The sequence below is a fragment of the Chanodichthys erythropterus genome, chromosome 1, assembly GCF_024489055.1.
Source record: "Chanodichthys erythropterus isolate Z2021 chromosome 1, ASM2448905v1, whole genome shotgun sequence".
NCBI classification, from domain to species: domain Eukaryota; kingdom Metazoa; phylum Chordata; class Actinopteri; order Cypriniformes; family Xenocyprididae; genus Chanodichthys; species Chanodichthys erythropterus.
In genome coordinates this window covers 8,317,148-8,329,845 of record NC_090221.1, presented here as the reverse complement: position 1 = coordinate 8,329,845, position 12,698 = coordinate 8,317,148, and the positions used below count along the sequence as shown (strand labels likewise).

General features: G+C 36.7%; 1 protein-coding gene across 1 annotated transcript in view; it reads left to right on the top strand.

Annotated features, from left to right (window-relative positions):
* The first annotated feature begins 9,113 nt into the window (after positions 1 to 9,113).
* Positions 9,114 to 12,698, top strand: part of gpc4 (glypican 4) — a 41,143-nt gene continuing 37,558 nt past the window's right edge. The window contains exon 1 of the mRNA XM_067386448.1: positions 9,114 to 9,805. Within this exon, the coding sequence (XP_067242549.1) occupies positions 9,652 to 9,805 (154 nt within the window). The 5' untranslated portion in view covers positions 9,114 to 9,651. The remainder of the gene's footprint in view (positions 9,806 to 12,698) is intronic.

Here is a 12,698-nt window from a genome sequence, read left to right as displayed (position 1 = left end):
TTTTATTAGAATGCTGACTTTCCCTTTTCAGAAATTGTGGTATTTTATAATCTCTCTTTGATTTCGTCTCTCATTATCTCTCTCATTTCCTCTTTTCTTGCATTATAATCGTGTGATTAAAGTGTTCTCTTAAATGGACTCCCTCCGCACTTCCTGTTGTTTCTTTTCCTCCCTCTTTTCGCAGGTCACCGTAGCATTTGCATTCAAGGAAAAATGCAGCATGTTGATGGATCTGTGCATCTATAAGGTTTTCTGTTTCTGGACATCTTCATATATAAAGGGCTAAAGCTGTAATTTAACACCAGATGGGAAACCTATGGACACTGTTTTCCTTTCATAACCTGTGACGTAATTCATTACTGATCTCTGTGCAGTGCTCAAAGGCATGTCATTGTGTGTTAAGTGTGAAAAAGTGTTTTAAACAAACTGAAAGAATTCGCCTCACTGTGTTAGACTCCCCCAAACTGGAATGATACACAGTGTTTTCAGACCTTAGCCCATTTTTATTTTACTAGATTATAAATTATTATTTTTTTCCTTTTTTTATGTTATTATTTTTATGGTAAGTTCACCCAAAACTGAAAATTCTGTCATTAATTACTCACCCTTATGTTGTTCCACACCAGCAATACAAGACCTTTGTTCATCTTCGGTACACAAATTAAGATATTTTTGATGAAAAGAGCTCTCTGACTTCTCCATAGACAGCAATGTAACCACCTCTTTCAAGGTCCAGAAAGGTACTAAATACATCGTGGTTAAAACCGAGTTAAAACCTTAATTTTATGAAGCGACGAGAATACTTTTTGTGCACAGAAACAAAACATAAATAACTACTTTATTCAACAATATCTTCTCTTCTGTATCATTCTCCTACGCAGTTTACGTTCAGTGCTTCCAGGTTGTACATCAGAATGCCGTCTCAGTATTGGTCGACGATGCGCACATGAGCAGCATGACGCATGCGTGTGATGTTGACACAGAAGCTGTCCGATACTGAGCCGGCATTCTGACGGCATTCAACCTGGAAGCGCTGAAAGTAAACAGTGTAGGAGAATGACAAAGAAAAGAAGATATTGTTGAATAAAATCATTATTTTTGTTTTGTTTTTGCACACAAAAAGTTTTCTCATCGCTTCATAAAATTTCGGTTGAACCACTGCAGTCACATGGACTATTTTAACGATGTCTTTACTACCTTTCTGGACCCTGACTGTGGTGGTTAAATTGCTGTCTATGGAGGAGTCAGACAGCTCTCGGATTTCATCAAAAATATCTTAATTTGTGTTCCAAAGATGAACGAAAGTCTTAAAGGTGCTAAAGAGGATGTTTTGTTTTATACATTTCTGCAATATTACTTGAAACTGTCTTTACTAACTGATAAAAGACTATTTATTAGGTGCACTGAAAGGAATAATATTAAAATACATCATCTGTGCACGAGGTAGGGCCTTAAAAGCATCAGCCAATCAGCTGTGTAAACGATTTGCCCTCTGGCTTGTCAATCACAGCCGTGACGTTCCTTGTGAGAGACGTGCGCGGCTGCGCGCTCCAGTAACTTTCCACATTCCGCAGGCGCCGCATGCAATGTTTTTGTCAGGAGACAGGAGTAACAACTGCAGATTATGAGTTACCTGCGGTGAGTCCGACATAACGTTCCCTCGAAACGAGCTGTGAAGGAGGGGGGTTGTTCTTACGCATGCGCTCATTTCAAAAACTCACAGTCTTTGGTTTCTCAGTCGACGAAAAGATCCTCTTTAGCACCTTTAAGAGGTTTGGAACAACATGAGAATTTTCATTTTTGGGTGAAATAACTCTTTAAGCAGTTGTGTCACCTTCTGAATCAGCCAGAGACTGGAGTATGTGTTTGTCCAAAGTGTTTTGGGAACCTGTTTGTTTGTTTTTTTGCAATTCGTCACCTTCAATTTGACAGTTTAACGCATAACTATTCATGAAACTTTTGGCTGATACCAATAGGCAGATGATTTGAGCAGATCTTTTACCAGCTTTGTATTTTTTACAATGTCTATATGTAAATGAACAATGTGTACTCTTGCTCCATGTTACCTGCGCACAGATATCCAGTCAAAAGTTTGCTGGATGACGTAACGTTTTGCCTCATCCAGCGGACTTTAGACAGCTCCATTTTTTGTTAAAACTACAGATCGAGCTTCCGCATTTTTTTGTATTCCCGTGGATTTGGGTAAATAGATGGGTGCCACCAAAAGTTTTTATCAAAAAGAAAATGCCACAGCTCTTTTTCTGTTTCCTCTATTGATGTAGCACCGATTTCAGAAAATGGTTCACCTTTTTTACTGCATAGACAGCCAAGTTTTATTAAAAGCCCATATTGCTAGTGGTGAATTAACCCTTTAAATATCAAAACCCTGAAATTCAATGCTGGTACCAGCTTCTATAATTCAACCACGAGTTCCCGTCCTGCTGAAACTTGCTCCTCAAGTTCAGTTTTGAAGCAGTTTTCTTGTAATACTTTTCTGTATTTATTTAACATCACTTGGGTTTTGGGTTAATAAGATGCCCCGAACTTCACAGCACTACAAATCTTACTGAGAATGGTGTTTTATTTAAGGTGAACACTGTTTTACGACACACATTTCACCACATCTTGACAACGCTGGTTGCATTTGACTATGTAATCTTTTCACACATTGCAACTCAGTCAATATTATGCTTCTTGCCAGGCTGCAGTTATGTTTTTATGTGAGGAGTAATGAGATCCTCTGTGCCCCCCTCCCCAACGGGCCAGTGATACGCAGAGCTCTTGATATGGTTGACTGGTACACCTTCACTAATCACTGGCCTCTCTGTAGCTTCCCTCACAGGTCTCCTTGTTCACAGGACAATGTCTGGATGCTCTGATTTAGCCCTCACCTACTGACAATTGTGCCAACAGTTCCCGCTGGGACATCCAGACATTCGGATAATGTTTTGTGCACATTTCCTAATTCAAACATTTGTTTTACTTTAGCTCAAATTTCTCAGTAATGCTCTTTTGTCTTCATTTTCACAGCTGTCCTTCAGATCCACAGCCTAGATAATGATCGCTTTAACTGTGGAGTTTTATCCAGAAAATGTGCTGGTTATTTTAATGACTCACAGGTAGAGGCCAATTGGAAGGCAGTCATTTACTGGTTGCAGCAATTGTTTTGCATTAGAACTTCTGTTTGTTTGAGCTTTCCGTTTCTTTCACATTATATGAAATAAATAAAATTTGAGTTTAAATGCTTACAAATTAAAATACCACAATTTTATGTATTCCAAAAAAGATATTTTCAGTGATATGCTTTATGTAAAATTGTAAAAGTAATATAAACACTAAGCTGCAAGAAAGCATAATGAAAGAAAAAGGCATACAAACTTTAAAAACAAACTATGGCCGAGGAATTGATATACAAAAATGTCAGATTAATTGAAACAAATGGCTTGTTGTCATACAGTATGTATTAAATGAAGGATGTGCTTTTGCCAGTAACGGAATGAGTGCCGTAATTAAACTCTGAATTCTGCAATACTGTTTATACTGGTACTGATTGCACAGTGGGGGTGCATTCAGGGGCCATTTGGCACATTTGAGTACTTGAGCTTGGCTTGAGTCGTTCAATAACCAGAGCGACGGGGGAGGGGGGGGGGGGTAAAATGGAGCCCTTCATTCATTCCAGGGTACAGTTACTCAGACCTCATATTAGTGGAGAATCTGTCCTGCCTCTACCTGCTCTTCTGTGAAACCCAGTGTACAGAATGTTTGATGGTCAATACTGCTTTTCAAAGAACGTTCAGAGTACATATACTGTTTATTTGTGACAATAAAGTACATGTGTTATAATTTAAAAAGTTTCCATGTAAATGATAATCAAATAAAAATGTTAAAGTTGCAGTTGTGATGTTGTTTTGGTAGTTTGTTTGTGGAAAAACTAGTCTTTAGGGATACTAGTGTATGAAGTGTGTATGCGTTCATACCTATATGCAATTCTCATTCCAACCAGTTGAGGGGTGTCTTTTTGACATTCAGTCTTTCAGTAGTATTAAAAAATGCATGTTGACCTAATTACCTAAACTGAAGGCAAATGAATAGCATATTATCAACTCCACTCATCTCCATTTTGCCTCTCAGCTGATCAAAGCTGTCAGACACACCTGTGGAGCCTCACACTTACAGTTGCAAATTAAACCTTATTTATTCTGTGTTTATAATCTTGTCACCCCTCTCCACCCACAAACACACACACACACACACACACACACACACACACACACACACACACACACACACACACACACACAAACAATCCCCTGGTGTGTTTAACAGACTTTATCTCGTTACTAACCTAGTCTGACTGCTCTTATTTTCGCACTCACATTTTTCGTGGATTCAGATTCTGTTGTGTCCCTCTGGTCTTTTCTCCCCTAAAGCAGTGAAGAGAGGCCGGTTATCAGGCGAGAGAGCTGCAGAGAGGCTGAGCGGGGCTGTTGGTTACTCTCTGAATGTTAATGGACGAGTGAGAATGGGCAAACAGGCCCATTGAAATGCGCAGGTTGAATGTTTTCTTAGGGTAATAAAGTGGCTATACAGGGATCCCCCATTTTTAGGACCAACTGGTCTTCTTTGTTTAGGGTGGCACAGTTAGTCGGGCTAATTGTGTTCTACATAAATTGTTACTTGTTTATGACTGTTTTTGTGATTTTGTGGGTGAAAACCATCTCCATACTAATGGGCCACTATGATAATGCACTCAAAAACAAAATAATAATAATAATTTTTGGTGTTTGTTCAATTTCATTACTTAATACAAGCCAGAGCTACACAACAATTTATCAAAATTACATTGTGAGCTATCAATTTAGGTTTGTAAAATGTAAATGTACCTAATTTATCATTTTTGTTGGCCATAACAATAATTAATAAGTAATTATTTGCGTTATTTATTTAATCTAGTACTGTACTAAAAAATATGGTTATTTTCTTATTTCTATTTGTATGCCGGGGGGAAAAAAACTATTTACAAACAATAAACAATGTTTGGTAAAAAGCAAAAAATTTTATAAAAAAAAAAAAAAAAAAAAAAAAGTTAGTGCAGAAATATAAATAAATAAATAAATAAATATAAATCTAAGAAATATAAATAGATAAAAATATAAAATATATATACATAATAAAAAATATAAATAGATAACAAATATAAATAAATAAAAAATATTAAAAAATAAATAATTTTACCAAAAAAAAGTATAAGTGAATTCATCACATTTAAAATAAATCAATTAAAATGAAAAGCCTATATTTTTCAGAAATATAATGTAGTAATAATTTATAAAGTAATAATTACTTAAAATAAATAATTAATTCTATATAATTATTAATAATTCTATTAATATATTATATGATATTAATCATTATTAAGAATGATTAAAATTCTAATCTAGTAAGTTCATGACAAATTAAACTTTTTTGGACATTAATTTATACACATTTAATACTTTAAGTACAAAAAAAAAGTATCTAAGTTAATTACGCTCATTCTTTTTTTTTTAAGTGTGATTCTGGTTTATTTAGAATGTTAATTTTATTTTTTACTAACAAAACTATTTTAGAAAAAATTAGACATCCAAAATGTTAAAAATCAAGATTTTAAGTGTAATCGGTCAGAAACCGATGAAGTGGAATATGAAACAGATTTGTATAATCTTAACCGCACACGTTTTTGTGCAGTAGCATCGCAAAGCTGTGGATTTATCCGTTACTAGTATTCTGGGAAAGAGAGCGCTCACCTTTTGTTTTCTATTGAGTAGCTATAACACCGGTCCACTCTCTCATATCCACAATCAACGGACCCCAGAACCCCTCCGCAGGATCTCATTGGCCACTGGCTTTCCCAGCTTTGGTCACACAGCATGAATGGGGTAGGCTGAGGAATGTGGGGACACAATAGTTGGAATGTCAGTTTGCTAAGAGCTCCCCCCTAGACCATGCATAAACACACACACACACACACACACACAGCCACAACAACACATGAAACACACATGCTCCAACACATCCAGACATGTCAAAGTGCGCCCTCTGTGCTGATGCACTTCAAGGTTAAGAATGAATGGAAAACGATTAGCAATGTGAAAGAGATTAAGGAAAAATCACTGCATATAATGAAGGCCACATGAAAACCATTTGAGAGAACATCAAGCGTCATTGCTTACTGTAGCAATGATATAGAACAATCTGGACCATCTATGACTTTCTCATCTATAAAATAATCCATATAAAGGAAAAATTATGGTCATAGATTACATTTTCGCTTAAAATAGATTATTTTATGCACTAATGTAAACCCTAATGCTCAAAATAATTAATTGGTTTGAGTAGGGCGAACTCAAATTAAATCATGTTTAAATCAAGTGCATGAGCTTGGTTTGAGAACAGGTATATGTTAAAGGATTAGTTCACTTTCAAATTAAAATTCCCTGATAATTTACTCACCCCCATGTTATCCAAGATGTTCATGTCTTTCTTTCTTCAGTCGAAAAGAAATTAAGGTTTTTGATGAAAACATTCCAGGATTATTCTCCTTTATAGTTGACTTCAATGGAGCCCAAACGGTTGAAGGTCAAAATTACAGTTTTATTGCAGCTTCAAAACGTTCTGCACAATCCCAGATGAGGAATAAAGGTCTTATCTAAAGAAACCATTGTTCATTTTCTAAAAAAAAAAAAATTATATTATATAAGTTTTAACAATAAATGCTCATCTTGAACTAGCTCTCTTCTTCTTCTTCTTCTTCTTCTTCTTCTTCTTCTTCTCTATTAGAATTCCGGCAGGGTCGACACTGCTAAGTGGATTACTGCCCTCCACAGGTTAAAGTTTGAACTAATTGTTATATACTTTCTCTAGCATATTGTATATGACAAATTAGTTCAAACTTTGACCTGTGGAGGGCAGTAATACACTTAGCAGTGTCTACACTGATGGAATTCAAATAGAGAAGAAGAGAGCTAGTTCAAGATGAGCATTTATGGTTAAAACATATAAAATTTTACATTTTTTTTAGAAAATGAGTGATGGTTTCTCTAGATAAGACCCTTATTTTTCATCTGGGATCGCTGTAAAGTGTAATTTTGACCTTCAACTGTTTGGACTCCATTGAAGTCCACTATATGGAGAAAAATCCTGGAATCTTTTCATCAAAAACCTTAATTTCTTTTCGACTGAAGAAAGAAAGACATGAACATCTTGGATGACATGGGCGTGAGTAAATTATCAGGAAATTTTAATTTGAAAGTGAACTAATCCTTTAAATTCTCTGTATTGCCACTCTTTCAGCAATTGCTATGCTATGCTAATGTGTGCTGAATTAGCTAGTTATAGCTAGCTAAATTTCTACTAAAAATGCTTAAATTGAGATTAAATGGTAATTTTAAGTTAAATGTATGAATCAACATACTCAAAATGTTAAAGTTAAAGGGTTAGTTCAACCAAAAATGAAAATTCTGTTATTTATTACTCACCCTCATGTTGTTCCACACCCGTAAGACCTTCATTCATCTTCGGAACACAAATTAAGATATTTTTGATAAAATCTGATGGCTCAGTGAGGCCTCTATTGACAACAAGATCATTTCCTTTTTCAATGCCCAGAAAGCTACTAAAAACATATTTAAAACAGTTCATGTGACTATACAGTGGTTCAACCTTAATATTGTAAAGCGAGGAAAATACTTTTTGTGCACCAAAAAAAAAACAAAATAATGAGTTTATTCAACAATATCTAGTGATTGATGATTTCAAAACACTGCTTCATTAAGCTTTGAATCTTTACGAATCTTTTGTTTCCAATCTTTTTGTTCAGAACGACAAAATCCATGTGATTTCAGTAAACGAGGCTTCGTTACATCATAAGTGTTTTGAACTTTCAATAGTTCACGTGACTTTGGCAGTTTGATGCACGCTCCGAAACACTGATTCAAAACAAAAGATTCATAAAGCTTCGAAGCTTCATGAAGCAGTGTTTTGAAATCATCCAGCACTAGATATTGTTGAATAAAGACGTTATTTTGGGTTTTTTTGGTGCACAAAGTATTTTCCTCGCTTTATAATATTAATACTGAACCACTGTAGTCACATGAACTGCTTTAAATGTGTTTTTATGCCTTTCTAGGCATTGAAAAGGGAAATGATCTTGCTGTCAATGGAGGCCTCACTGAGCAAAAATGTCTTGATTTGCGTTCCAAAAATTAACGAAGGTCTTATAGGTGTGGAACCACATGAGGGTGAGTAATTAATGACAGAACCTTCATTTTTGGGTGAACTAACCCTTAAGATCAATTAAAATGTATGAGTACAAAATTGAAATCTGCTAGTTCTGCTTGCTTAAAAAATGTGATTAAAAACTGATTTGAGTTGAGTTTTGCCAACTTATTTGGGTTTATTATGTACTATGCAGCAAAATTTATATAAATAAATATGTGGTTAAACATCCTGACTTTTCAAAAAAGCTCAAGTCTCAGGAGTTTCACAACAACTGTTCTGAACCACACAAAAACCACTGTAATTATGGGCTGTGTCATTGTTGGAAAGACGGGCTGCTGTCCCTGAAGACTGTCATAATCTAAGTGAGATGTTTTGGTTTGGTTGCTCATCATGCATGGGCTGAGATTCCACCAAGTCTCTCTCTCTGTTTCTTTCAGCCTCTCTTTCCCAATCTTCTTGCTGTCATTGGGCCTCTAGCCACACCACAACCTTTGCAGATCTGTGTCACATTTCATGACATGCAGACATATCAAGAGGTTATGTTCTCACCTCTTTAGTGCCTTTCTTGTGAGCTGATTGATTAATGTAATGTAAAAATCTATCCGTCTGTCTGTCTATATATGCTCTTAACTATCAATTAAAGTGGCAGAAACCTCTGTAAAGTGTCAACATTATATCTACTCAGTACAGGAATGATTTGAACAGTATGTACACGGTTACTGGCAGACTGTAAATGTTAATATTCTAAGTCAATGTAACCTCCTGCGCGCGCCATGCTCCACCCCGTGTGTTTCGCGTGGCCAGCTCTCTTTGTCCGGAACTCAGCTGCGTGCTCGCGCAGTCCTGACTCTGTGCTGAGATCTCGCCGCGCGCACAAGCAACTCCTCGATTCCCACTCTGCGTCCCGACTGCACACCAGCGCGAGAGGGGGAAAACTTTCCTATAACTTTTTTTTATCTCAATTTTCTCGCTTCTTCTTCTACAGCGCAAACTGCTTTGCGGATCCTTTCAATAGAAGAAACTGGTTAAGAAGTATCAACATTGAACATGTGTGCGCGTGCATAGCGCTGGACTATAGGGCAGATTTGCTTTTGTTTTTCTTAAGAAAAAAAAAGTCGCAAAGAAGAGCGCAAAGTACTGACTACTTCACTGTTTCTCGTTACTTTTATTCGTTTTTTATTCGTTACACACTGCAGGATTGTTTCGCTCGTTGTTCTTTTTAGAGGCCCGGTTTTTATTGCTCAAGAAAACCCAGTCCGAGCGGCTAAAAGAAGTTAAACACCGAGAGACGCCGCATCCTCATGAGGAAATCAGAAGTGCGAATCGAAAAGATTTCGTGACTGAACTTTTTATCTATTACTTTTTGGTGATCCATTGCTCAAGCAGTCAGCGATGAAGATGTTCGCCGTTTTTACTGTATGTCTGTCGGTTGTGGTTTTGGCGTCGGCTCAGGCTGATCAGAAGTTAAAGAACTGCAATGAAGTCAGAACTGCCTACAGTTCAAAAGGTTTCAACGTCAACGATGTTCCCAACAAAGGAGTGCACGGTGAGTTACACTGATTTTATTTACTTAAAAAAAAAAATTGTGACAGTTTTTCAAGAAAGATTTGATTATCAAGGCTTTAGGTAACTACTAAAAGCAGCAAGGTGTGTAAATAGACACAATCGGCCATGCATAAATAGAGTGAAGGACATAACAAGGTCTGTTTTGTATTTTCCAAGAAAGTGTATAAAGTTCAGGGTTTTACTATGACCACATGTTGATTATCTATAACTTTTTAAAACCCAAATATTGTTGTTCACTCATCATATTGGCCTTCAATTTCAGTAAGACAGTATTTTTGACAATGTACAATAATGACTTACAGTATAGGATAGTTCACCTAAATAAATACTGTCCTCATTTTTTGTTCTTTATTTCTACTGTGGAACGTGAATGGTGATCGGCAGAATGACAGCCCCAGTCACCATTCACTTGTATTATATGAAAAAGGAGATGCAATCAAAGTGAATGTTGAGACTGTCATTCTACCTAACATCACATTTTGTGTTCCACAGACATAAAAGACCAAATGTTTAGGAAAAAGCACGAGTTTTGAGTACATATCCGATTTTTTATTTAAGGGCGAACTGTCCCTTTAAGTCGCTTTCTCCGGCTAACATGTGCGTTACCGCACTTTGGATTGCGAGTATGCAGTAACTGCATCTTTTAAACGGGATGCAGCTCGTGATTACTTTTCTATAGTTACAAGTGTTCCGTCGTTCCTCCCCTCCGCACCCCCAGCTGCTGTCTTTGTTTCAAAGTGGTGTACTTTGTCATTATAAGCGAGAGTCAGTCATCGGACAGTGATTGTCATTCAGAAGCGCTTAATGCTCATGTAAATGCACTGATTTTATCTGGAGCGGCAATGGGGGCGGGGGCGTAACAAGTTGCAGTTTTTAGCTCCTCTTCAAGGTTTGAATGAGGGGGCTAAGCTAGCCTCGGGACACAGTTTGGATTATTTCCCCTTAAGTAAAAGAGAAAGCTTTCCTGACTTGGAGGCTGGTCCAAATGCTTCTGTACTCTACATTTAGGGCATTGAATTTAACCATGAACCAATGCACAGATATGAAACCTCTCATTTGAAATCTGAATTTGGCATGACACACTCCAAGTATGCATTATGAAGTTTTAAGCAATATCGCAAGAGTGCTGTTGTTTTTAATGTATACAGTAGTTTGCAAGTTTTTACACTATACAAGTAGTTGTACTTGTACCAAGTAGGTATACGACTAACTTGTGCTTCAGACAAAAAAATAACCAATTAGCTTGTATATTTCTTCTCTGACAGAGAAAAGAGTCCCTAAGAAGCCAAAGTGTTCGCTGAGTTTCATGAAGCAATTCTGGCTTTGATCTGTGTGGCAGATTGACAGCTTTCTCCTCTCTAGGGGTGTAAATTAGACATTTCATCACATGGCATGACATTGACCAGAAATACAGTGTTTGCAGATACCTCAAAACCTGTGATCGATATACCAATACTACGATATAATGTGCCTCTTTTACAAAAACAATTTTTATGAACTCACAAATGCAGCTAAAATATGATATAACATGATTGAACTTTCTGGATATTTCAAATACTATATCCCAATTGGGACATTCACAACAACAAATACAGTTAAAGGATTAGTTCACTTTCAAATGAAAATTACAGCAAGTTTTACTCACCCTCAAGCCATCCTAGGTGTATGTCTTTCTGATGAACACAATCTGAGTTATATTAATAAATATCTGGACGCATCCAAGCTTTATAATGGCATATACACATAGGATGGCTTGAGGGTGAGTAAAGCTTGGGGTCATTTCATTTCACTCATTTGAAAGTGAACTAATCCTTTAATAACACAGAAAAATAAATAATAATAAAAAACTTTAATCACATATTTTTCTGAGTTACATATCATTAGTTATTTGATCAATGCATCCATCTATATTGATGTATTGTTACACCCTACTCCTCACTGCTAAAAGCATTTTGAAATCAGTTGAATTTGAGGGCCGGCGTGAGCTTTTGTGTATTATCTAATGTATTCCTATGATTTTTTTTTTGATGATTAAACAAAGTGCATGCATGACTGCATCTAGGTAAAGAGAAACAACTGCTTTAATTTTCCCTGTACTTTACACCAGCCCAACAGGTCCATTGTCTACCCTGTGGTGTCATTGTAATGCAAACTTTGAGTGTTCCCCAACATGTCTGCATTTGTCATGTTTTATTGTGTCAAATCCCCAGTTTTGTTGTGATGGCTTTAAACAATGAATTATAAAGGCTCGTTTAGAGGGTAGGTTTGGGTGCCATGCGCGTGTACCTCTCACAATGGTGCACAAAATGCGTCTGGACCCTGTGCAAGGCTAACCTCAGTTAGCATGCCTTTGTCAATAAGAGACTGAGATAATTGATACAGAGAAATAGACATAGTCTGCTGTCGCTGAGGGGTGGAGGTTCTTAGAAAGAAAAAAAGGAAGCACAAAAAGCTCTGCTTTGGCTTAACAATGTCTCCTGTTGCTAGGGAGAAAATGGTCCACAGGAGAACCTAATTGAACTGGCAGTGGCCCCCTGTTTCTGGCTTTCAGAGCTGGCCCTCTTCACCTTGTAGTCAAAACATGTCTTCTTTATTCTTCTGTAGTCCCGAAGCACAATTCCATCTTTATGGTTTGAGCCAGTCCTACACGTAGCACTAATCAGGCAAATGGTCAAAATTACACCCCATGCATGACGATTTTTCTTCGTTCCAGCCATTCATTTGGAAGGGTATTATTATTTCTACACAGAATAGTTTTTCATGTGATTCACACTAGTCGAGAGAGGCTGGTCGTTTCATTGAAGACCACTGTTCTTTTCAGTGTCGTTTTGCTTTTGTTACAGTTGTAAATCAGAAGTATAGAACGTTACGGC